Source organism: Quercus robur, chromosome 8 (assembly GCF_932294415.1).
Source record: "Quercus robur chromosome 8, dhQueRobu3.1, whole genome shotgun sequence".
NCBI lineage: Eukaryota > Viridiplantae > Streptophyta > Magnoliopsida > Fagales > Fagaceae > Quercus > Quercus robur.
The window spans coordinates 31440453-31466816 of record NC_065541.1 but is presented as its reverse complement, the minus strand read 5'-3'; the positions used below and the strand labels follow the sequence as shown (position 1 = coordinate 31466816).

General features: G+C 40.7%; 2 protein-coding genes across 2 annotated transcripts; both read right to left on the bottom strand.

The window, feature by feature from the left end:
- Window positions 1–13757: 13757 nt before the first annotated feature.
- Window positions 13758–15164, bottom strand: LOC126696149 (uncharacterized). Its single transcript, XM_050392934.1, has one exon. The coding sequence runs from the start codon at window positions 15162–15164 to the stop codon at window positions 13758–13760; it is 1407 nt and encodes a 468-aa protein (XP_050248891.1).
- A 42-nt stretch (window positions 15165–15206) lies between these two features.
- LOC126696148 (uncharacterized) lies at window positions 15207–15983 on the bottom strand. The gene has a single exon (XM_050392933.1). The coding sequence runs from the start codon at window positions 15981–15983 to the stop codon at window positions 15207–15209; it is 777 nt and encodes a 258-aa protein (XP_050248890.1).
- Between the last annotated feature and the right edge of the window lie 10381 nt (window positions 15984–26364).

Sequence of the window (26364 nt, the reverse complement as noted above, 5' to 3'; positions counted from 1 at the left end):
GGCTCTCTCTCTCTGAGAATAGAAGTTGAAGATTTTCCTTTTTTTTAATGTTTTGTTTTTCTTTTCTTAATTTTTGTAAATATCAATTTCATTTATGAAAATGGTTTTGTAACAATAAACAGGGATTTGGAAGAAAATTATGCTTTAAAATTTTCAAAACATAATTATTTGGGTTTATATATATTTGAAATGTTTGCTCGTCCTCCATTTTTTATTCATTCCTTTTCTAATTATTGGAAGAAGTATTATATATGTTTTTTTTTTTTTTTGTTTCTGCAAGCATATGGATATTTGATCAAAATCAGACAAATTGATCTGAAACCGTTTATTAGCTTGACTTTTATTTGATTTTATTGCTAAGATTGTTATCAACGATTTTGATTGATCCATGAGTGTAAAATATAAATGTTACTCGGTGAATTATTTATAGAAAATATATGGGTATGAATATTCTTTTACCTTTTGTAAACACATTATGGGAAACAAAAATAGTCAGAGTTGATTCTCTCATCAGTCGACAAAAATGATGTCAAAACTTAAAAACCTTTCTCAAATTCTCTGCAAAAATTTTACTGTTAATGGGAGACAATGATTTGAGAAAAAAAAAATTAATTAAATTTTCTTTCACTGAAAGCTCAGAATACTTTTGTTTTCATAGTTACAATATGGAGTTTTTATATGTGGGTGTGGCTTTCCTAACATATCTTGACCATGCATAACACATTCGGTCGGTGAAAAAATATTATATCTCAGTTTCTTACTCAAATTAAAATTTTTTTTAAAAAAAAAAATCAAGTCAAACCACCCAAAAAACTCTATTATTCTCTATTCCCATAACAAGATATTTGAACAAGATATTTGAAGTTTTATCTCATTCTATATTAAAAACCAACTATTGGGAAAATACCAGAACAAATGCCATGTAAAAATATATATATATTTTTTTACCATTCATCTCATAATTTTCTTTTTGGAATAAAAAAACCGTAGCATTAACTCTTATGAAGGCCTAAACTCTAATGATCCAATTGTGCTCTAGTCTTCAGCAAAAAAAAAAAAAATTGTACTCTAGTCTTCTCTACCTCTGTTTCCTTCTTCTCCATCCAATCAAAGATAGAGAGACTAGGGGAGAGTGTAGAACTTAAAGCTTAGACCTTAGACTTCACTATAGACCTTTTTTTTTTTTTTTTTTAGTTCATACTTTGCAAAGTGGACAAATACTTTGGTTAATTCTTAACCATTAAGCTTGTGTAGCACGTGTCCAAATGGGTCTTCTCTTCTTTTTTTCTTCTTTTTTTTTGGTTCCCCCCGAGGGCATTGTAAGCGATAAATGAATTATATTCCTGTAATTCTCAATTTTTTTTAGATACAATTATTAATTATGGTTCAATTCTAGTTTCTATCCTCTTCCAGACTTTCTTCTATAGATGTGACGTTAGAAGTTACAGAAATTTTACAAATGAAAAAAAAAAAGAACATTTGTTGATGCGGCAGATTATTAGTGATAAGTAAAAACGTGATATCAAAAGTAGATTCAAATAATAATTAATAAAAACTTGTCAACTCAATAGATGTGAAAAAAATTGTCAAAATTATATATATATATATATATATATATCATTACTCTAAGTTATAATAAGAATATTAATGTGAATCAATACTAAGTACTTTCGTGAAGGATTTCTTAAGCTTTGTACATGCCCCACTTAAATATTTTGATATATGATATTCTTTTTCTCTAGGCATCTTCCTTGTTTTCCATGTGTCTAGCTAACCCATCCCCACAACAATGTTGAGCTAATCTTCTCTATTTTCATTTAGCGATATAATTATAACAATAATATTCCATTTTCCATTGAATAAGTGAAATAATGGGGATGTACAATTGATCATTTTGGAGGCAAAATACTGCACATCTTTTTCTTCGTGGGACCAATAATCTAATTCATCACTTGTGTACGTTTTCTCTCGTCAAAACGTTTTTTTTTTTTTTTTTTTTTAGAAACAAACACACACAAATGAGAGGGAAAGTAGTTTTAACACAAAAACACACAACTTTTTTTTTTTTATGGGAAATACGTCAAAACTTTATTAACAGCAAGGATAACAACTACATCCTGGTTGAGAGCTTGTTCAAGGAAACAAGGAATCTCTTTAACCCAAACAGACAGGTCTGCAATTCCTAAAAAAATGATTTTAAAAATCAGCATAAAAAAACATAAATTGGCTTGCATACAAGTGTTTTAGGGATTTGAAAGAAAATTCAAAACTAAAATAAAATGCCAATATATGTTGAATTTTTTTAATTACAATTTAATGGTACATGTAGGAGTCGGCTAATCAATAAATTATTAAAGTCGTGTAAATTGAGCCTGGGGCCCATCCGAGGATGTAAAACTGTCCGAGGAGGCCCAAATCAGGTTGTAATGGTAACCAAACGAAAGGAATAGTAGATATCACGTAAGTGAGTTCAGTATTCGTTCAAGGACAAAATCCTTCTCGGCAATATGAGTCCGAGGACAACCTGAATGCCACCTTATTATAAACATACTTCGGAGCTACATTACCACTAAAAGTGGGATATAGGGCCAAGGGTAAGAAAGAAAAGGGAAACAAATATCTATGACAGCAGTTGCCTCCGTATTAATTGCCTCTCAACCAACTCTCTGGCCACATTAATGTGGAGGTGATGCCTGAACAGTGATGAAGCAGCCTTACAGCTACTGGTTGGAGGATCCAGAAGGTGTTAGATGGGACAGAAAGAAATCCCCCGAACCCAACCTACACGTGTGTGGTGAAGATGATATTAAGAGAGCAGTATATAACATGAAAGAAGGCATTGAGAAAAAAGGGATCGGAACATAAAAAAAAAAAAACAGAGAATACTCAGAAGAAAACCTTATGAACAAAGGAACTGAACTTGTTTCAAGGAAAAATCAATCGTTATGTCTGTGCTAATCTATCTATAAATGTGTGGTTTAATCGTTTTTCTTTTAGAGTTAACCTAGTTTTTGGACACCCACACTCTACAAATTTTATTGTTTGGGCCTTCAACGTACAAACCCAACACCAGTTTGGGATCGTTACAAATCGAGTCCTTACAGAAGGCATTGAGAAAAAGGGGATCGAAACATAAAAAAAAAAAAAAAAAAAAAAAAAAAAAAAAAAAAAACAGAGAATACTCAGAAGAAAACCTTATGAACAAAAGAACTGAACTTGTTTCAAGGAAAAATCGATCGTTATGTCTGTGCTAATCTATCTATAAACGTGTGGTTTAATCGTTTTTCTTTGAGAGTTAACCTAGTTCTTGGACACTCACGCTCTACAAATTTTATTGTTTGGGCCTTCAACGTACGAACCCAACACTAGTTTAAGATCGTTACAAATCGAGTCCTTACAGTACACTTATGTAATCTTAGTATAATTTCATAATCTTCTCCCAAAAAAAAAGTATAATTTCATAAGGTATTATATATATATATATATATATATATATTATCTATGTAAGTATTTAATATATTTAGAATATTTTTAAAATTTTGGCTTTATTTTTCGAACAACCTAACAAAAAAGTAAATGAAGAGGATACTGTTCAATATATTCCTTCATTTGTTTACTTAGTTGAAAATAAATCAAAATAAGAAAATTATTTATCATCTCACATTATTATTATTATTTAAATTTATTTTTTTCATTTATGTAAATTTATCACACATACTTTTTATATAAGGCAAATTACAACTTACCCACTTGTGGTTTGATTAAAATTTAAGTTGCCTACTTGTGATTTAAAAGTTGGCTCTTTGCTCACCTGAGGTTTATTCCATTAAGCTTCCGTAAGCCCCCTCTTTACTTTCACCGTTAAAAACACAAAAAACATAACAAAAATATAAAAATCAAGATCTAAAAGAATATTTTTTTAAAAAAAATTGTGAAGCTCTCAGATCCACTAGGTTTATTGAAATTTTGTGGTAGTTCGGTCACTTTAGCTCCTTGCAAATCCAACAGCTTGAATCTAGCATGAAATAATTTTGAAACGAACAACTTAGATGGCAGGTCTTCGACTCCAAATACAAGCAAAGAGCAAACATGAGATACAATTATGTTGGTATTATGTTTGTTAAACTTTGTTGGATTGTCCGCCTCTTGGATTTTCTAGACATGCTTTTGTTGCAAAATTTTCATGTCTCAACTTGGAAACAATCACAAATGCGGCATTTCATGACCCTTGCATCAACAATTGTTATAGCTATTTGTATCAAGGTTCTATTAAGAAGTTAGAAACTAAATGCTAAACCCACAAAATTAATCAAAACTAAAAGCTAAACTCAGATTTTTTTAACATAAACCCAGAAATCTTGAACATAAACCAAAAATTAAACTCATTAATTTTGAACATAAACCCACAACTACTGCAAATTAAAATTAAAACCAAATCAAACACAACTCAAATTTCTTTCTCAATCTTTTCTATCCCCTAAACATTTTTGTTTGGATTGATAGGCTTGAGAATGTTCTTAAGAAAAGGAAGAATGTTCTTAAGCCAAAACTTCACAATTTTAAGAAATATACTTTTAGATCTTGATTTTTGTGTTTTTATTATGTTTTTGTATTTTTAACGGTGAAAGTAAAGATGTGGGTTGCGGAAGTTTAACGGAGTAAAACTCAGGTGGGCAAAGTGCTAACTTTTAAACTACAAGTAGACAACTTAAATTTCAGCCAAACCACAAGTGGATAAATTGTAATTAGCCCTATTATATATGACAATTAAATCTAATAATCCAAATTATAGAAAATTATTAATAGTTCAAAGAAAAAAATATGAATTATGACAAAAATATGAAAATGTTCATGTTTAAAATAAATAGTAAACATGGAACTAAAAATATTAATTTTGATCATTTTATTGTCATATATAATGACAATAAAAATACATATGGCCAACCATAATTAGTATGTAAAAAATTCATAGTCGATCCCAAAATTTTAAAAACCATGGAAAATAAACAATTATACCGTCAATAAGAATATTAGTGTTTGGTTTAGGTGAAATATTTTTGCACAAATATAATAATACATAAAGTGTTTAATATGTAAAGACTTTTGTGGTTGAATAAGAGATCTGAGTTAGAATTCTATTTACATAAAGAACCAATTGAATTCTTGGCTTAATGATAAAGAGAGGTTATCATAGAATGATTGCAAGTTGAAATTTTATCCTATATATCCCATAAAAGAAAATTAAAAAAAAAAAAAAAAATCTTTAGATAAATTGGTACGAAATCATTTTGATTTTGGCCACAATCAGTCCAGACATTCTTAGCGACAAATCCGCTTATTGCCTGTAGTGTTTATCTTGGTAGAGGTACTTGGTCTATGTTGATGCCACAGGCAAATGATACATGATAATTAACATGCATCACAATGTCAAAGTGATGGTTCTACCATTGTCTCCCCCTCCCCCCTCTTTAATGGTATTTATGGTGCACAAAGTAATAGATTTTGTCAAGTGATGTCTATTCAATATTCATACAAGATTGATTATGTTCAACCCAGATTTACAATTAACAATATTATTGGTATCAAACAGAAGAAGAACAAACCCAATAGACAAGGTTTTTTTTTACTAGAATAAATAAGGTCAATTAAGAACTTTGTCACGGGCTTCAAATCCAAATTCACCTTCATGGGAAGAGTCTGATATGCCATTGAACCAAGTCCAAAAGGTTTTTGACAAGTTACAAAAACTAAACTTAATTATATATAGTTAGATGATAATATATATACAGGATACACAGCAATTCAAGGTTATTTGATTTGGAGAATAATTAATAGTAGGCAATAAAGTATGTTGTTTAATTACTATTGATATTGTTATCTTTTGTTATAATAACTAACTATTTACCTTTTGGCTAGTGTCCACAAAGATCATTCCATCTGCATGGCCTAAAGGCTAAAAGTCCAAAGGACTGAGTCGCACACACAATGGAATTTCTCTTGGAGATGGAGGGTAAAACTGGTGACATATATTTGATTTGAATATGATGGAAATGTCGCACACACAATGGAATTTCTCTTGGAGATGGAGGGTAAAACTGGTGACATATATTTGATTTGAATATGATGGAAATATGAATATGATTAGCAATCAGCATCTACAATCGTGCTCCCCACGAAAGGTAGTTTGGTCTTTCCATAGCTGGCCTAGGAGCTCCAGCTATTAAATTTATTAATATTTTCCTTTTTTTTTTTCCTTAAAATTAAATTATGACTTCTAATTGAGAATGGTAAATAAAAGCTTGTTTGGTAAGAGATTTTTAGTAATGTTGTTGTTATTTTATGAAAATACATATGGATAAAAAAAAAAAGTGTGAATATGTGTGTAATATTGTTTAAACACTGAAAATTATTGTTTAAACAAAAGTAACAAACACCCCCTAAGTCTCTTGTTATCAAATAAAATAATTAAGATTTGAGGTTTGGTCTGATTATACAAAAAACTAATTAGTATCATCATAAAGCAGATGTTATAAGTTACAATTATATCGTAACTAAAATAAAATAAATAAATAAAAGGAAAATTGCAATTGACCATATGGCACCATTGGTCCATGTGGCTATAGTTATAACGACATTTACATCACCTCCATCACAAGCTTGGCTATCTTTGAAACATTAAAAGGTATAGGTTATTTTGGTCACCCACTGGTTTTGGCTGGTGGTGGGTTATATATATCATAAATGGTTGGTAATAGGTATCCAGTCTGCACAGGTTGGGGTGGCAACTAGTGATAATGGCAAAGGTTCATCACATGCTATATATATATGTGAGTATAAAGTGTGGAATGCTTTGTGTCTCCTTGATTCTAATCATCCAATCCAATCATCTTCTTTCTTAAGTGATGATGGCGTGAAATCACTAGTGAGCCGCACAGTCCACGCTCGCCGCAACTAACAACCTGCAAAGAAAAAGAAAGTGATCTCGTCGTGGGCACCGGTGTGGTGTCGACCAAATACCCTCCGACGATCAAGTTAGAATTGTTCTCCACTCTAGAGTGCTAGAGAGGGTGTTTTTTGCGTACCTTGATTTGCGAGAGTATTCAAGCTTTTATAGTAGAAGAAAGTCGGTTTTTCCTCCTTGGACTAGAAGTCGTTTCCTTGTAGGACTCTGAAATCCCAAATGTGATGGGCAAATATTTCCTTATAGGGCGAGTTTCTTCATTAAGGCGGATCATCTAGAATTGCCCTAGCGCGGACTTCCTGATTTTCTGGGATCCCTCAGATTTTAAACGTGCGTATCAAGCATTTTAAGCGAGGCTAAGCCTTGGGCCCCTGCTTAATGTCGGCCCATGATTAAGAATCCGTCAGGCCCAAATGTTGCACAAATTTTACCCATCAATTTAATGGACGGAGCATTAGGGTGACGGTTAGAAAAATTTGGGGGTTGACGATTAAGGTTCATAATGATGACGGTTCCAGGTGGATCAACCCATCAGCTGAAGATTCATAAAGTTGACGGTTTCATGAAGGGTACAATCTGTTGACGCGTGCTGACAGGTTGTCAACATTTATTGGGTATGCCACGTGTCAATCTCTGAATGGCCGTTGTATCGGATCGAAGCGTCGCTTCGTCTTCCGTGCATCTCCCATATATATAAAGCGCATCATTCTTCCATTTCTACTATTTTCAACCAGAAATCATTTGTCAGAGCGAAGTTGTCACCCTTGTCAGAGCACTCCGTCAAGGACGAGTATCCGCAGATTACACCAGCCGTCAACTATTCCTCTACCAAGTGTGGTAAGTATTTACTTTAATATCATAGTTAAGTTACATTTCCGTCCTTGCATTTTTGTTAGGCTTACTACACCCGTCAATACTTTCAAACCCGTCAGTCTTAGGTTTCATCGTCAATTGTAGGAAATGTCTAGTGCGTCAACTAACCAGTCGGTGGTTCGTGACGGGACGAAATACAAGGATGTATACCCGTCCGGTCATAAAGACCAAGAGAGTCCCGGCGAAGATAGGAGTCCGTCTGCCTCCTCTTCATCCTCAACAAATGAGGATATGGAGATAGTTGAAATAGAGTGTTCTGATGACGACGGGAATCAAGCACTGGAGTCTGTTGTAGGTGCTGATGGACTAAGGCAGTTCATGATGTTACCAGAGTGGACAGTGCATAGGTTCACATCTGTCATCAGGGAGAGACATTTCAGCACTTTTAGAACCAACTTCCAGATTTCGGACTACATTTCCATCCGTCTACCCTATGTGTCGGAGAAGTGTTACTATGAAGGGGTAGAAGGTGTTGGAGTATACGAGCAGGCGTTGAAGGCAGGACTTCAGTTCCCGCTCTCTACACTTCATAGGGAATTTTTGCACTATCTGGGGTTGTCCGTCACCCAGATATCTCCGAACGCCTGGAGGGTCTTCATAGCAATGGAGATTCTTTATGGTGCAATGTCGAATGGAGAAAGGAGACTGACGGTCCGTGAGTTTCTTCACTATTACCGTCCAGACGAGATTGCTGGATCAAGAGGGATGTACAGTTTTGCTAGTCGAAGCCCCTTGTTGAAGGTGATCTTTGAGACCCCAGACTCAAATAGAGACTGGAAGAGTCGTTACTTCTTCCTGGAGGGTGACAGATGGATGAACCGTCCAGGGGAGACGGAGTACATGCCTGTTGACACAACCTGGGGAGTGATAAATCAATCGTGTATGCACCCGTCTTATTTTCGGAATACTTTTCATACCCGTCCGTTTTTATGTGTATATCTTGATCGTCTTTCTCTGTAGGTAGACAGCGCTCGCAAGTTAGCCTTGAGGAATTTAGTTTCCTTGAAAAGATTTGCAGAAAAACTAAGCCGGAGGAAAGGACCTGGGCTAAGTTGGTGAATCCGAAGACCATACATTGGTACTGTGACGGTCCTGAGCCCACTTAAGAAGCTATTAGATACGACGAGCGAGTTCATAGATGTAAGCCCGTCGATTTTACTTTGCCATTTACTTAACTGTATTTAGTTTAATTTATCCGTCATTATTTGTAGAGATGGAAGACGCAAAAAGGAGAGCTTTGATTAAATCTCAAGCCGTCAAGAAGAAGGAATCCGGCGAGGTGGTACCAAAGGGGTCGGCTCCAGCCTCGAAGAGGAAGCCGACATCAAAATCTAACCGTTCGTTTAAACAACCCAAGATCTCTCTTGAACCAGTTGTTGGCTTGATGGCTGAAGGTGCCAAGACCGTCACCCCAGCTAAGCATGGGACAGGGAAAGGTTTTATGAAGGCCTCGGACTCCAAACAAGAGAGACCTCCTCCTCTTCTCCGTGACGACTCCAAGTTTGCATTGGAGAAGCTGTCGTCTATTATCACGGCGGAGGATTATGAGGACCTTGGAAACCACTCGACGGAGGCTATGGGAGAGACGGGCCTCTTTGCTGTTGCACAAGTAAGTTTTGCCCGTCCATTATGTTTGTTTTTTCTTTTTATTTATTTCGTGACGGGCTCTCTTTTCGTTTTGTAGTCGTTGGTCATGATGAAGGGATTATTGGATCGATGTCTCAATTGTGAGAATACTTTGGACCGGGTGCGTGCAAAGGCAGAACAAACGGAGGAAGAGCTTGGTCAGCTCCATAAATGGAAGTCCACTATGGAGAAGAAGCTGGGGCTCTCTGAGCAAGCAAGGAAAGAGCTGGAGCAGAAGACGGATGAGGCGTCTTCAGTCTTGGAGAAGAAGGAGAAGGAGATCCAAGCACTGAAGGAAGAGATCCGTCTTGCTAAAGAAGTAGCCGTCCAAGAGTACCGTGACTCAGATTCCTTGTTGAGCGAGCTGACGGACTCTTTTCTGCAAGGCTTTGACGACTCGCTTCGTCAGATCAAGAAGGTCTATCCTGAGCTAGATGTGTCAATGATCAAAGTTGACGACCAAGGCCAGACTTCTGCTATTCCCGTCGCTTCTGAAAATACGGAGGACCTCTTCACAGATGAAACAGCTCAGGGTGACAGAGAATCAGCCATGCCGAAGGAGGTTCCGAATGCCGACCCTAAAAAAGTAGATTGATTTCTTTGTAATTTTGTATTTTGAGGACGGTTTGTTCCTTTTTGTACATTTCGAGTGGTTTTATGGTAGACCTACCTGTCAATGCGCACTTTAAACTTTTATTTTTGCTCTATGTCAGCAATGTTTTCTTTAGATAATACGTTTATGCATATTCTTGTTGTTGATTGAGCATTTGCATCCGTAAGGATTTTTCCTATCCGTCTTTCTGTATGGGAATTGTTAATTTGGACAACTTACCTTTTGAAGGGTCCGTCCGATCTATGAACATGCGAATAGGTTGCATTGGTTTCTTGATCCGTCCACTTTGTTGAAAAGCTTTTATCTACCCTGGGCATCCGTTCACTTTGTGGTAGTTATCTCATTTTTAATTGGATCCGTCTATTTAGGTGGACTCATGGATATACTATCCGTCCACTTTGTGGTGGTTTTTACCTTCAGCATGGCCGTCCACTTTGTTGCGGTTATATCACCTTTTAAAGCATCGTCCATTTTATGAACTTGTAAAAATTTTCACCGTTTCGGAGATCCGTCCGTTTTGCGGACAGTTCTTTCATCGTCGTGATGATCCGTCCACTTAGTGGCGGTTACATAACTTTTAAAAATACCGTCCAATTTATGGACTTGTAAAAATTTACACCGATTCGGTGATCCGTCCGCTTTTCGGACAGTTCTTTTATCGTCGTGGTGATCCGTCCACTTTGTGGCGGTTATATCACCTTTTAAAAACACCGTCCAATTTATGGACTTGTAAAAATTCACCGTTTTGGTGATCCGTCCGCTTTTCAGACAGTTTTTTTTTTTTTATCGTCGTGGTGATCCGTCCACTTTGTGGCGGTTACATCACCTTTTAAAAACACCGTCCAATTTATGGACTTGTAAAAATTCACCGTTTTGGTGATCCGTCTGCTTTTCGGACAGTTTTTTTTATCGTCGTGATGATCCGTCCACTTTGTGGCGTTTACATCACCTTTTTTTAAAAAACACCATCCAATTTATGGACTTGTAAAAATTTTCACCGTTTCGGTGATCCGTCCACTTTCCGGACAGTTCTTTGTAGCATATCCACATCCATGAAAAAATTAAATTGTCTGTGAATATTTAAATAAATGAATAAAAAAAAAAAAAAACCAAGTGCCTGCCCCCTTAGGCTTAAAAAGGCACAAAAAAGATTGTATCAAAAGTTGGAGAAAACGTAGTAAAAGTTAACAGAAAAATAAATAATTGAAAATCTTTCTCATATTCTTCTTCTTTCTACGGGTAGTACTTCCGAAGATGCTCTGAGTTCCATGGGTGCTGTAGCTTTCGTCCATCCAATGTCTCAAGGTGGTAGGTGCCTTTCCTTCGCCATGACGTGATTCTGTAGGGTCCTTCCCAGTTGGGGCCGAGTTTTCCTTGTGAGGAATCTCTGGCGGCGCCCATTACCTTCCGCAACACTAGGTCCCCGACCCTGAAGTCCCTATGCCTTACTTTGCTGTTGTAGTGTCTCGCCATGAGATTCTGATAGCGCGCTAGCCTTTGCTCAGCCGTCGATCTGACTTCGTCCAGTAGATCAAGTTGGAGGCGCATAGCTTCTTTGTTTACATCTTCGTCGTAGCTCTCCACCCGGTAGCTGGTGACCCCCACTTCTGCAGGGATGACAGCTTCTGTCCCATACGCAAGTCGGAAAGGTGTTTCTCCAGTGGGTGTTCTTGCTGTGGTCCGGTATGCCCATAGGACACTAGGTAGTTCGTCTGGCCATATGCCTTTTGCTCCTTCAAGACGGGTCTTGATTATCTTGAGTAGGGACCGGTTTGTGACCTCTACCTGCCCGTTTGCCTGTGGGTGTGCGGGTGACAAGTAATGATTCCTGATCCCTAGTTCTGCGCAGAAGTCTCGGAAAGCATTGTTGTCGAACTGTTTGCCGTTGTCAGAGACCAATACCCTGGGTATCCCGTACCTGCATATGATGTTTCTCCAGACAAAACTTCGAATGTTTTTCTCCGTGATGGTGGCTAAGGCTTCCGTCTCGACCCACTTGGTGAAGTAGTCTATGCCGACGACCAAGAATTTTAACTGCCTGACTGCTGTAGGAAAGGGGCCCATAATGTTAAGTCCCCATTGCGTAAACGGCCAGGGTGCCGTCATAGGTGTCAGCTCTTCGGACGGCTGCCTGATGAAATTGCTGAACCTCTGGCATTTGTCGCAAGATTGGACACAGGCTTGCGCATCCTTCATCATTGTAGGCCAGTAGTACCCTGCACGGATCAGTTTATGTACCAATGATCGCGCCCCCGAGTGGTTTCCGCAGATACCCTCGTGCACCTCTCTCATTACATAATTCGCCTCTTCTTTGCACAAACACCTTAGGTATGGTCGAGAAAAACCTCTTTTATATAAGATGTCTTTTATCAGCACGAACCATTATGCCTAGACCTTCAATTTTCTGGCGGCACCTTTCTCATCCGGTAACATCCCGGCCTTTAGGTAGGCGATTAATGGCGTAGTCCAGTCACACTCAGAGTCCTCAACCTGCATGCTTGTTTCGTTATCGATTAATGAGGATGTTTGCACGAACGACAATACCTGTTCGGGGACTACTACGAACTCGGCTGATGCAGACTTTACTAGTTGGTCAGCCCACCCATTCTCTTCCCTCGGGATTTGAACGAATTCGACTTCAATGCTATTGATCTGGTACTTCACTTCTTCTAAATATTTCTTCATTCTATCGTTTTTGCACTCGTAGTCGCCATTGATCTGACTTGTTACTACTTGCGAATCGCAATGGACAATTACGTTCTCCGCTCCCGCAGCCTTTGCAAGGTCTAGTCCTGCTATCAAGGCCTCATACTCTGCCTCGTTGTTGGTTATTGGAAAATCCAGGCGGATCATGCATCGTATCGTGTCTCCCCGCGGAGTTTGTATTACGACCCCAGCTCCTCCGGCTCGCCTGTTTGACGACCCGTCAGTATAGATTTTCCACTGTTCCTTTACTTCTTCCAATTGGTCCTCCCCGAGTGTAAATTCGGCAATGAAGTCAGCTACTGCCTGTCCTTTCATGGCCGTCCGTGGGCGGTACTGAATGTCGAACTCGCTTAGCTCTATTGCCCACAAGGCCATTCTTCCTGCTACTTCCGGGCTGTTCATAGCTTTCCTTAGTGGCTTGTCTATTAAGACAATGATTGTGTGTGCCTGGAAGTACGGCTTAAGTCTTCGCGCAGCTATTACTAATGCAAAAGCCCACTTCTCCATCTGGGGGTACCTCTCCTCTGCACCACGGAGTGCACGGCTGGTAAAATAGATAGGTTTTTGTATCCCTTCCTCCTCCCTTACTAAAGCTGCACTTACTGCGGCATGCGAGACTGCTAAGTAAAGGTAGAGTTCTTCACCTTGCACGGAAGGACTGAGTAATGGAGGAGATGAGAGATACGTCTTTAAGTCGTTGAAGGCCGCTTGGCATTCATCTGTCCACTCAAATGACTTTCTTAAGGTTCGGAAGAATGGTAAGCACCTGTCTGTCGCCCTTGAGACGAATCTGTTTAGGGCCGCAATCTTTCCATTTAAACTCTGGACTTCTTTGACCGTCCTCGGGGGTTCTAACTCCATTATGGCTCTTACCTTCTCCGGGTTGACTTCTATTCCTCTCTGGGACACCATAAAACCCAGGAACTTTCCTGCCGTGACCCCGAACGCACACTTGCTCGGGTTTAGCTTCATGTTGAACTACCGAAGTGTGTCGAACGTTTCTCGGAGGTCGTCTAGATGATCTTTTTCGCGCAGGCTTTTGACTAACATGTCGTCAACGTAAACCTGAACGTTCCTGCCTATCTGACGTGCAAACATCTTGTTCATTAGCCTCTGGTACGTTGCTCCGGCGTTCTTGAGTCCGAAAGGCATTACCTTGTAGCAGAATAATCCCTGGCTGGTGATGAAGGAGGTTTTTTCTTGATCAGATACATCCATCCGGATCTGGTTGTAGCCCGAGAAAGCGTCCATGAAGCTTAGGAGCTGATGTCTTGCAGTTGAATCCACCAGGGTATCTATCCGTGGGAGCGGGTAGCTGTCTTTGGGGCAAGCTCTGTTGAGGTCCGTGAAGTCTACACACATCCGCCAATTCCCGTTTGCCTTCTTCACCATAACGACGTTCGCCAGCCAGTCAGGATAGTATACTTCTCTGATGAAACCTGCCCCTAGTAACTTCTGAACTTCCTCGACTATGGCCTTATCCCGCTCCTGGGCGAAGGCTCGTTTCTTTTGCCGGACTGGAGGAAAAGAGGGTGACACATTCAACCTGTGGACCATGATTGACGGGTCAATACCCGGCATGTCTTCATGGTTCCATGCGAAGACGTCTTGGTTACTTCTTAGGAAAGTGGTGATCGTCTGTCGCACCGGCCAACTGGCTAGCGTGCCGATTTTGGTCATCCGTTCAGGCCGTGCGTCATCCAGTCTTACTTCTTCTAGCTCTTCAACTGGGTCTGCCGTTACTTTCTGTTTCCCGATACACATCGTCTGCTGTTGATCCTCCATTTCTATCATGGCAATATAGCACTCTCGGGCAGCGACTTGATTTCCCCGTAGCTCTCCTACCCCGTACTCCGTCGGGAATTTAATCATTAGGTGGTACGTCGAAGTTACCGCCTTCCAGGAATTGAGAGTTGGTCGACCGAGGATAGCGTTGTAGGCGGACGAGCAGTCGACCACGAGAAATGTTACTTCCTTGGTGATTTGCTGAGGATAGTCACCTGCTGTCACTGTTACAGTTATTGCGCCCAAAGGGAATATCTTTGCGCCCCCAAATCCTACGAGTGGGGCGTTCGTTGGGGACAATAGTTCCCTGTCAATTCTTATCTGTTGGAACGCTGGATAGTACAGGATGTCCGCTGAGCTGCCGTTGTCGACGAGTACCCGATGCATATTATAATCACCAATCTGTAGGCTGACCACCAGTGCATCGTCATGAGGATGGTGGAGTCTCCGAGCATCATCCTCTGAAAAGTGTACGACGGGGTTACCTATTCGTGGCATCTTCGGTATGGATCCTGTGAGTTGGATGCTATGAACTGTCCTAAGGTAGGTTTTGCGGGCTTTTTTGGAAGACCCGGCTGCAACTGTGCCCCCTATTATCATCGGAATGTCCCCTATTAGTGGTCTGGGGCGCTCGTTCTCCCGTCATGGGGTCTGCTCTTCCGGTTTGTCGGTCTTTTCCCTGCTAACGAACCTTTGTAACTTTCCCTGTCTGATCAGTGCCTCAATCTGCTGCTTCAGGTCGTAGCAGTTGGCAGTGTCATGCCCGTGGTCCCGGTGAAAGCGACAATACTTGTCCCTCGGTCGTTTGTTGGGATCTCCTTTCAACTTCCCTGGGAATGTCAATGCTCCTTTATCTTTGATTTGCATCAGTACTTGGTCGATTGGGGCGGTTAATGGGGTGAAATTGGTGAATCTTCCTATGGGGGGTCTGAAGCGCCTGTCATCACGCTGATCCCCGGTTCTAGCGACCTTTCGCCCCCTATCTTGTCGCATATCCTCCTGCCTCTCCCTCTTCTTAGGTTTCTCTTCGCGGGCCAACAGTGCGTCTTCTGTATTCATATACTTGGTAGCCCTATAGAGTACATCCGCCATGGTCTTCGGGTCGTTCTTGTACAAGGAAAACAAGAACTTCCCCTTCCTCAACCCGCTTGTAAATGCGGCTACCAGTATCTTATCATCCGCTTCGTCGATCGAAAGGGCTTCTTTGTTGAAGCAGGTTATGTAGGCTCGCAACGTCTCGTCTTCTCGTTGCTTGATGCTCATCAAGCACGCGGTGGACCTCTTGTACCGATGTCCGCCAATGAAGTGGGAGGTGAACTGGGCGCTCAACTCCTTGAAAGTATTGATGGAATTCGGTGTCAGTCTACCGAACCAAACCCTCGCAGGTCCCTTCAGTGTGGTTGGGAACACTCTGCACATGATCTCGTCAGGTACCCCCTAAAGGTGCATCAGGGTCTTGAAGGTCTCTAGATGATCAAGGGGGTCTTTGACCCCGTCGTAACTTTCGATCTGAGGCATTCGAAACTTCGGTGGCAGGGGGGATGAGTTGACGGACGTAGTGAATGGTGAGTTGGTCCTGTTCACTAAATCGTCGAGGTCGGAGGATACCCGCCCCTTCAGGGCGTTCATCATGACCTCCATCTGCTCCTTCATCGCCTGCATCTTCACTATGATAGGTGGGGGAGCAAGATCCGTGAGAGACAGAAGGCTCTCGTTTTGCCGCTCCTGTCGGCTTGGGATGTTGTTGTCCTCTGGATTCTCCCACTCCCTTCGCTCGGCACTATCACCTTCCTGGTTTCGTTCTTGAGGGTTAGGTCCTACATCCCTTTGTTGTAGCTGTTCCTCCAAATCATGATTCTGCTTTGTGAGTCGTTCGACCACCGTCATGAGGGTCTGGACCTGCCTTTCCAGTGCGGTAGATCTTGGCAGTTCGTCTCCTTGGGCGTTACTGGTGGTGGCCATTGAACGAGTGAGTACCATGCAACTCTTATGTCCGGGAGGCGATAATCCTTTTCGCGTTCCTCACAGACGGTGCCAACTGATGATGGCGTGAAATCACCAGTGAGCCGCACAGTCCACGCTCGCCGCAACTAACAACCTGCAAAGAAAAAGAAAGTGATCTCGTCATGGGCACCGGTGTGGTGTCGACCAAATACCCTCCGACAATCAAGTTAGAATTGTTCTCCACTCTAGAGTGCTAGAGAGGGTGTTTTTTGCGTACCTTGATTTGCGAGAGTATTCAAGCATTTATAGTAGAAGAAAGTCGGTTTTTCCTCCTTGGACTAGAAGTCGTTTCCTTGTAGGACTCTGAAATCCCAAACGTGATGGGCAAATATTTCCTTATAGGGCGAGTTTCTTCATTAAGGCGGATCATCTAGAATTGCCCTAGCGCGGACTTCCTGATTTTCTGGGATCCCTTGGATTTTAAACGTGCGTATCAAGCATTTTAAGCGAGGCTAAGCCTTGGGCCCCTGCTTAATGTCGGCCCATGATTAAGAATCCGTCAGGCCCAAATGTTGCACAAATTTTTACCCATCATTAAGGTTTACTCTTTGCTCTCAATCAGATGGCAGCCATTATCTGATAAATTTTTAATTAGTTTAAAGTTAGGAACTTTTACATGTTGTAGCTTGTAAGAAGTAAGTAGCAAATGATTCCTCTAAACCTGTGGTGTGCATTATTCCTTTATTGTTTTATATTTTTTATTTGTCTCAATTTACATGTTTTGATTTATTTTATGAGACATTGCAAAATATATGTAAGTTCTTACTTGTATAGTTTAATAAATTACCTCTACTTTTTTTAGAAAGTAAATAAGATTTTTATTAAAGTTGGACCTCATCATGAATGTGAGAGGAAAAAACACTACCATTTTTCGTACTCTAAGAGTACCTAAGAATTACTCTGTCCTTAAAATAATTGTACTATAAAATAATTCTATAGAAGTTTTAGAAATATATATTTTTACTTAAAAAAAATTGTATTATTTCATTTTTTTTTTTTTTTGAGAATTGTATTATTTCAAACTATATTTTTTGGGCGTATATGCCATACAGTAACTATACGTTAATACACAGATTTTACTCTTTTTTTTTTTTTCTCTCTCTCTCTCTCTATAGGACACTGATTTTACCTTTTTTTTTTTTTTTTTAAGAATCGACACTGATTTTACCTTGGTACGTACAAATGGCAAAATATAACATTGCGGTCCTACAAAGTTTCGAATTATTGTATGCATGTTATGAATAATCTTAAGGTTAATTGGCATTGATCTTAAAAAAAAAAGGTTAATTGGCATTTCTTTTTAATTGGAGGAGCATGTTTTAGTGGGTGAATCCCCTCCATAACTTACCTAGTAAAATAAATCATGGTCTTCACGCTATAGTTACAAATCAATCGATACAATTTGTTAATATAAATTTAAACTTTTCTGAAGGCATCTTTGAACTCATTTTGATCATGTAACAAATGTCAAAAGCAAGAAGGAAAAATTATTCAACAGACTATGGTATTATAACACATTCGTCATCTTCTGAAAAAAGAAAAAGAAAAAAAAAAGATGTTTACTTAAGCCCACCATTAACTCTTATACTATAGATCTTATGTGCCTTAAATATCATATAAACGGGTGTGAGAGTGCCTTTTTTGTGACACTCAGGCCCAAGGATCCCAGGTCGAATGGTTTGTGGTTTGATGGACCGGGCTTTGATTCACCACAGCTAATAGGCTGTTTAAGAATCAAGTAGTGTACAGGGCATGTTTCCTACAATACATGTAAACTGACAAGCAGGGATATTTGTATTGAAAGACAAATCAAAAACAACAAGGTAAATGCAGAGATCAAAATAACAAAAGCACAAAACAACGTTATAAAGATCCTTAAATCAGTGAGAAATGTTTCATTGAAATTTTCTTTGTTATGGTTACAGTACGCTCACTAAGACATGATACAAGGTTCAAGTAAGCTCAAAAATTACAATCTTGAATGGCTATTCCAACCTTCAAGACTTGCAAAGTTTGATTTTTTTTTTTAATTCGAGTATGTGCAACAGTAGCTTTTATAGGGTACCGGGAAGTAATGTTACTAACTTTCCCTGAGTTTTCTCTTCTTTACAGAATTTCATCAATAGTTTTTCACTCCTCCAATCTCTGCCTTCTTCGTAACCTTTCCCTCCCTTTTATAGTGATATTTTGGAGTCCCAAGGGAACCATTGGTTCCCCTGTTTTGTCCTCTGGTTAACAGGGCATGTACCGTACCCATCACTCAGCAGGTTCTATCCCCTGTTTTTCATCCTTCCCTTCTTTTCAGCTTCGATTTCTTTGAAAGTCCATGGCTGGTTACCTATTTCGAGATATGCTGAGGTCACGCCTTTCTTGATCCCACCGTTTGGCAGTTCTTCCTTTTTGCATTTTTTCCTAGCCGGGAAGAATCCCATTCTGCCGGTTTGAAAGTCATCCGTTGCCATTCCCTTTTTCGTTCTTCTCCATTCTGGTTCCCCGAGGCGCTTCCCACTTGCACCATGAGAGGTCACTGATTCTTTCTTTTTTTCTTGCTGGGTCGTTTGGCGCTTGTGGCTTCTACTCTGTTTCTTATTTTTCTTTTTGTCCTTTTCTTTCGAACTGTCTTAATCTTTCTTTGACTTTGCTTATGCGCCTAGGAGGATCCGCGCCTCTTGGTGGTCGCTCAGGATCCTGGCTGTTTTTCTTCAATCTCTTGACGTGGGCTTCTCTTCCTTCTTGATGCTTCTTTTAGGCTTCAAGCCTCTTGGGCCTGCCACTCCTTCTCTTTCGTGGTCCCCTTGCACCTGCTTCCTTGGGCTTGGCTTATTTTCTTTTGGGCTTGGCTCACTTCTTTAGGCTTGGGCACTATGATCTTTTTTAGACCTCAACATTTAGCCCCCCGAGCTCATGGGTTGCTTGAAGCCCACGCGTGAGTAATTCAGGGTTCCTTAGATTTTGTAGGATCTTCTTTTAATTACCCCTGGATTCCCTTCTTTCTTACTCAGGATCCTGGCCTTTCTTGCTGCTTTTTTTTTTTTTGGTCATCTTAGTCTTTTGCTGTGTGTCGTGTTCTTTCATTTTACAATTTTCTCTTTGCACAGGACGTGGCAGTTGAGTATTTGGAGTAAAATTTCTTTTACCCACCTTTCTCGTTCCCCGTAACTTCCATTAATAACTGCTAATTAATCTCTTCTTCAAAATTAAATTTTTTGGCAACTGGCGCGTCTTTCCATACACTGTCTTCTTCAACTGCTCTTTGCGCTTTTATTGTGGCCGCTTCACATTATCACTTTGCTTCTCTGAGTCTTTCATTCTTGGGTCTCTTTTCTCTCTTATCAGACAGTTTGTTATTCCTGTCTTCCCTTTTTCGTTCTTTCAATCCCCTTTTCTTCTCATTATTCTCATTGTTCCAATGGCTTCTTCTTCTTCTCAAAAAAGAAGAGAGCGCACCCCAAGCCCTTCTGAGGGCGAAGGTTCTTCTAGTTCTGCTCTGAGTGAGTCTCACGAAGTCATTGAGCATCCGGCCTTTCCTTTACGAGACCCCTGGTACTCTCCCAGTCTATTTTTTCCTCAGGTATCTCATGGCGAGGCTCCTCCGTCTCCTCATGCCTGGATGTTTTCTGACCAGGCGGGTTTTGCTGGTTCCGCCCAGGTTCCAAACCCTAGAGAGATTTTTGACCTTCAGATTAGACAAGGAATTCGAGAGGCGGTACCTATCTTTTTCGATTTTGTTCCTGGGAAAATCCAAGGTTGGCCCATCTGGGTAGATAAGGAACTATCTGATGCGGAGTTTGTGGGTAGCCTAGAGCGCGCTGGTATCCTAAAAATGGTGGCAATTTCCAGAAATCTCGAGGGTTTTAGAGACGCCAAAGGGCTCAGGCATCTGGTACGCCGTTGGTGGCCTTCTCTTCATACTTTTTTCTTTTCTGTTGGTGAGTTGATGATTACCCTGGAGGATGTGGTTAATAACTTCCTTCTCCCAGTATTTGGTGATGAGAGTCCTTTTGATATCAGCCTTTCTGAAGAGGATCTTGCGGTGGAAGATAAACTGTTTAGCCATTTCGGTGGTTGCACTGCCTCTCCCGGTGGTAAGCCGACCAGAATGGGGAGATGGGTAATAACCCGTTCCCATGAGAAAAATAAAGAAGTTAGGTGGGCTGATTTCTTAGCATTCTGGCTTAGCAAATTTTTGTTCAGTGAGTTCCCTGGGTATGGGGTTAAATCTTCCTTCTTTTCGTTAGCGATCAAGTTAGCTCGAGATACTCAATACCCTTTAGCCCCTCTGTTTTTGGGCCATGTTTATTCTCAATTTGATTAGCTTCATGGCGATGAGGCCGAGGGTGATTCTTGTTATGTGATTACTTCGTTTCTTCACTGTGCTATTCTTCAAATTTTCATGTGGGACCGTTCTTCAGCCACTTTGGCTAAGTGTAGGAATTTGAAGTTTGTAAAGAATAAATTCCAAGGATCCCCTGATATAGTGAAGGGTCTTTGTGGTAATTTGACTGATGCTTTCCCTATTATCTTTTGTTGGATCAATTTGAAAGGGGGTGGCCTCAACCTTGTTGAGTTATTTGATCAAGCAGAAAATTTATGTTGGAGATCTCCTCGTGAGTTTGGTCCTGGCTTTGCGTGCGACTTTGTGTTGTCTTCCTTTTTATCTTCTACAGGTAATACTTTTGATCTACGTCGTGGTGATGAGGGCAGTCTGGCTTATCTTGCTTGCATTAGCCCCTCTTGGCTTCCTGTGCCTTCTTTGAGTGGTCCAAGATATACCCATTATTCAGCACACCGGGTGCTCCGGCAGTTTGGTTTTGACCAGGACATTCCACCAATTTTTAAGGATATAGTGTTGTCCCTTCCTTCTTTGGATCCTTTCTTGAGGCTGCAGGCCTTCTCTTATTGGTCACGGAGAAGCCCTCAGTTTGCAATGCCTAACTCTCAAAGATGAGTTTTTGCTTCTAACGGTTATGCTGGTTACTGGAGAAGAATACAAAAGTCTTTTGTTGATTATGTTGGCTCTAGTTCAGTTCGGGAAACCCCTAGTCTTAGTATTGCCTCTGCTCCGACATCCAATAGACGTTTATCCCTACCTACTGCTGGGATTGTTTCTGCTGCCGTAAGTAGCAAGACTAGGTTTGCAGAATGGCATGCCTCCAGGGGAGGTTGGGTGACATATGCACAAGATTTTCCTGGAACTTGGTTGGGTTGCGGTCTTATTATTGGTACTTCCCCCGGAGTACCTATTAAGAAAGGTGCAGTGGAGACAATAGGTGCTGCTACCGCTTCAAGTAAAGGCAAGGATGTTAGGCCGAAAAAGATGAAAACAGTTGATGTTAAGGAAAGTACAGAAGGTGTGAAGACTGGTCCTGGGGCAAAAAGGAGAAAAACTGGGAAATCCCAGACACATTTGGTATCCCAGGAAGACAAGGAAGTCGGGTAACCTTTGGCTTCAAGGACCCGGAAGAAGACCAAGGTAGAGTCTTCTTTTTCCCAAGTTCCTGTGACTTCTTCAGTCCATGGTCCTTTAGGATCCTCTGATTTTGTATCCCAGCCCCCCTTAGGACCCTCTGGGCGTACTCGTAGTAAGCAAAAGACCTCCAAAGAATCTGTAGGGAGAGAGAGAAGGGCAAGACCTCTTTCCTTCTTCTCTCTTTTTCATTTGTTCATATTGTTGCAGTTACTTCCTCTTTTTTAGCTAACGAGTGATTGTTTCCTTTGCAGTCCAAACGCAAGTCGGACTTCAAGAAGGGCAAAAGTCAATCGTCTGGTGACGATGTGGTATGGGTTTCCCTTGTTCATGCTTCTCCGTTTGCTCTGGTACTGTGTTGTCTGTATCACCCCGTTGTCTTCACTTATTACTGTTTGCTTTTTCCTTTCTTTTCTCTTTAGGTGGAGGTGTCCCCTCCTATGACCGGCAAAGTTCTGGAAGAAGAAACTGTTACAACCCTTTCTATTGAATTTCCCATTATGGAGGAGGAGCCCCCTAGTGGTGGTCTGGCTGAGGAGACTGGGCAACCGATGCAGGGTGCCCAAACTTCTCAGGATCCCGAAGCTTCCAAGATCCCTGCATCTCACAGTCCTCAGCTTGAGCGCACTCCCAGTCCCATCAGAATCGTGTTTCCTCAAACATTGTCAGGTAAAGAGACTTTGGGAGGCACACCTTTATTCAAACAAACAAGTGAGCCGTATTTCCCTTTAAAATAGTGTTTCATCTCTATTTCTCTTTGTTCCCCTTTTTTTCTTTTTTTTGAGTTTCTTCTTTCCTTTCTCCTTTTAGGTCAAGCCAGTGTGAGGTCTCTCCCAGTGTTTCCTTCTCCTTGGAATCAGAAAACTTGGAAGGTGAGTGTAGATTATTCCCACTGTATTTCCTTTTTCTTTCTTTCTTTCTTTCCCTATACCCTTTTCTTTTTCTTCTTCCATGGCAAAGCCCCCTACATCTCTTCCTTCTTTAGCCGTTTCGCCACAGGTTCTTCACCCTTTCTTCAACTTGCTTTATGTCCTTTCCCAAAATCTTCGAAGAAATTAGAGGAGAAGGAGGAAGAGGCCCCGCCTCAAGAAGCTGGTATTGGTTTGCTCTTCTTTTCTTTTCTTTTCTTTTTTGTCACTCCTCCCCTTTTCTTTTCTTTTTAAGACTAAATTTGTTCTCCCTTTCTCTTTTCTTTTGTGAATGTTGACACAGGCATTAGAGATTCTGAGCTTGCTATTCTTGAGGGAGTTGTGAGATCTGTTCAAATTGCTAATCTTCAGACAAAACCAAAGGCTGCAAGTTTTCCAGTTTCTGTAGGCGGGGACACAGTAATGAGGGATGCTCCAGGAGTGGCTACTCCAGATCTTGATTCAAGGCTTTCCTCCTTCTTAGCTCATTTTGATCTTATGGAATTCAACAGCCTTCTCGCCAGCCACTTCTACTCTTTTGGGTCTTCTTATGGCAGCTTCCTACATTTCTCCGTGGCTGTTGAAGGCCTGCCGCTGTTAGAAAGTTTGCTCAAGAGTCATGGAGATTTCACCAGCGGTTTTAGGGGAGGCGTTTTTCTAGGTAATATTTTGATGAAGTTGCTATGTGCTGTGCTGGTTTCGTTGAGGGATTCTTCTGTGGACTCTTTATCTGAAGAAAAGCTTTTGGAATGGAGAGGGTCGGTCCAAGACCTTCTAGAGGCCAAGTTCAATTTGTCTTTTTTGCTGGATCATTTGCGCCTATTGGCCCACATGCTGTTTCAGAGGCAAACCTCCAGGAGCATAGATGTTGAGATTGTTGTTGCTGAGGAAATTTTGGCTCGTGCTCACAAAGCTTTGCAGGATTTGAAGGTCAAAAGGCAGAGGATTCTTTCTTCTTCAACTATGCCTGTCATTCCTCCAAATGGCTCCTTGTTGGCCGGCCTCATTTCTTAACTTTTTCTTCTCCCTTTTTAGATCTGTATAAACAATTTGGGGTTGTATAAGTTTCTATTTTTTTTAACACTGCTCTCTTTTTTCTTAGCTCTATGTTTGTGTTTCAAGACTGCTTTTAATTTCTTTCAATTTTCTCTTCGATACATTGCCCCTTTTTTTTATACATGGTTTTTCTATTTTCTTTCCTGAGTCCTAGACCATGGTTCCTACAAGCTTCACTGTAGGTCCTGGACCAGGTACTTGGTGGTTACTTTGCCGTGCAGGTACTGAACTGGGTACACTGGGTATCTTTTTTTTTTTTTTTTTGTATATATATTTTTTAGATACGGTCCAAGTTCGTGAACTTGACAGGTTCCCCTTTTTGCCAAGTGCTAGGCTAGGTATCTTGGGAATTTTACTTTTGCCTGTGATCCTAGACCTATGCACTTGAAACTGTCTATGGGGTATTTGGAATCATCTGTGAGGTGGATCCTGGGCCATGTGTAAAAGGGTATTATATACCTTTTTTTTTTTTTACTCAGATATCCTCTCTTAATTCTGTCCAAACCTGGACTTTGCAGTATTTAAAACTCAAATATTGAAGAAAAAGGAACTTCATTAAAATATGGTCATCATTTAAGAAACATAGAGAAATCATTTAATATAGTGCTGACCACAGAATGTCAATCTACCATAGGTTCCTGAACAAAATCATTTAGACAAGAATTCATGACAAAAGCTAAGAAAACGATAAGAGAAAAACAAAAACACTTAGCAGGTTGTGAAGCTGGCAAAAGGATCTTAACGTGCTGAGATCCCTTCTTCCTTATGCATAGTATTGTTTCAGCCATTTCCCGTTTATGGGTTCTGTCAGGACTGTCCCATCTTCTTTTGTAAGGTAGTAATACCCACTTTCATGAGCTGCCCTGATGATGTAGGGTCCTTCCCATTTTGGGGTGAATTTGGAGGGTCCCGGTAGGTTTCTCCTTATGTGCTTCGCCATCCTTAGTACCAATTGCCCTTCAGTGAAAGTCCTTAGGCGTACTGCTTGTGCATATGCTCTAGTCATTCTTTGCTGGTACCTCTGGCTTCTTTTCTTGGCTAGTTCTCTTTCTTCTTCTACCCCTTCCAGATCTGCCAGTCTTCTTTCATTGTTTGCATCCTCATTTTCTTCTTGGCTTTCTTCAAGGACTACCTTTGGAGTATGAATAACTAGTTCCACAGGGCTGATAGCTTCTATTCCATAGACTAGGGAAAATGGGGAGAATCCTGTGGCTGTCTTTACAGAGCTCCTACATGCCCAAAGTACATCTGCCAAATGATCACTCCATTTCCCCCCATATTCATGCTTCATCTTCTTAAGGATCTTCAACATCACCCTATTGGTGGCCTCAGCTTGGCCGTTTCCTTGTGGGTAGTATGGGGTAGACCTCCCATGTTTGATGTGATATGCCTCAGTTAACCTTTTCATGTCTTTATTTATGAATGGGGTCCCGTTGTCACTGATCAATCTTTTGGGGATCCCGAACCTTGTAATGATGTGGTCTCAAATAAAATTTGCTACGGTTGCTCTAGTGGCTTTTTTCAAAGGGATGACCTCTACCCATTTTGTAAAGTACTCGGTGACTGCCAAGATCCATATGTAACCGTTGGATGGAGGGTTTATAGGCCCTATGAGATCGAGCCCCCAAATGTGAAAAGGCCATGGTGTCGTCATATCCTGTCAAACATTTGGGTGAGTGTGAATTGCATCTCCTAGGACTTGGCAAGCGTGGCATGTTTTGACTAGCTCCTTAAAGTCCCTTTTCATTGTTGGCCAGTAGTATCCCAACAATAATAATTGCTTGTAGAGCCTTCTTTTTCCCGGGTGACTTCCACAATCACCAGAATGAACTTCCCTGACTACTTCTCTAGCTTCTTTTGGCCCTAGGCACCTTAGGGGATCCCCACTGTATCCCTTTTTGAATAAGATACCGTTCTGCAGGAAATACCTGTCTGCAAGTTTCTTAAGCCGGTGGGTTAGTGTCCTGTCAGTTGACAGGATCCCTTGAGCCAGGTATTCTATGAATGGAACTCGCCAGTCTTCTGCAACAAACACATCATAGCTTTCTTCCTTATCTATTGCCAGCCGACACTTCTAACATTTTTCCTGTATAATTGCTGCCTCCTTGTTCATATTTGGCCAGTAATACCCCATGCATCGCATCCTTCTATATAGGCTGATCTTTTTTGCAATTCCACAGGCTTGGGTATGTAATTCTTCTAGCTTCAGCTTTCCTTCCTTCTCGTTGATACACCTGGACAAGATTCCATCTGGCAACCTTCTATACAATTCCCCTTCTATCTGAGTGTAATCTTTTAGCTCTTTGATGTTCCCTCCGAGTCCTGCCTTTTTCATATTTTCTTTGACTTCGCTCCTCCAATCCCA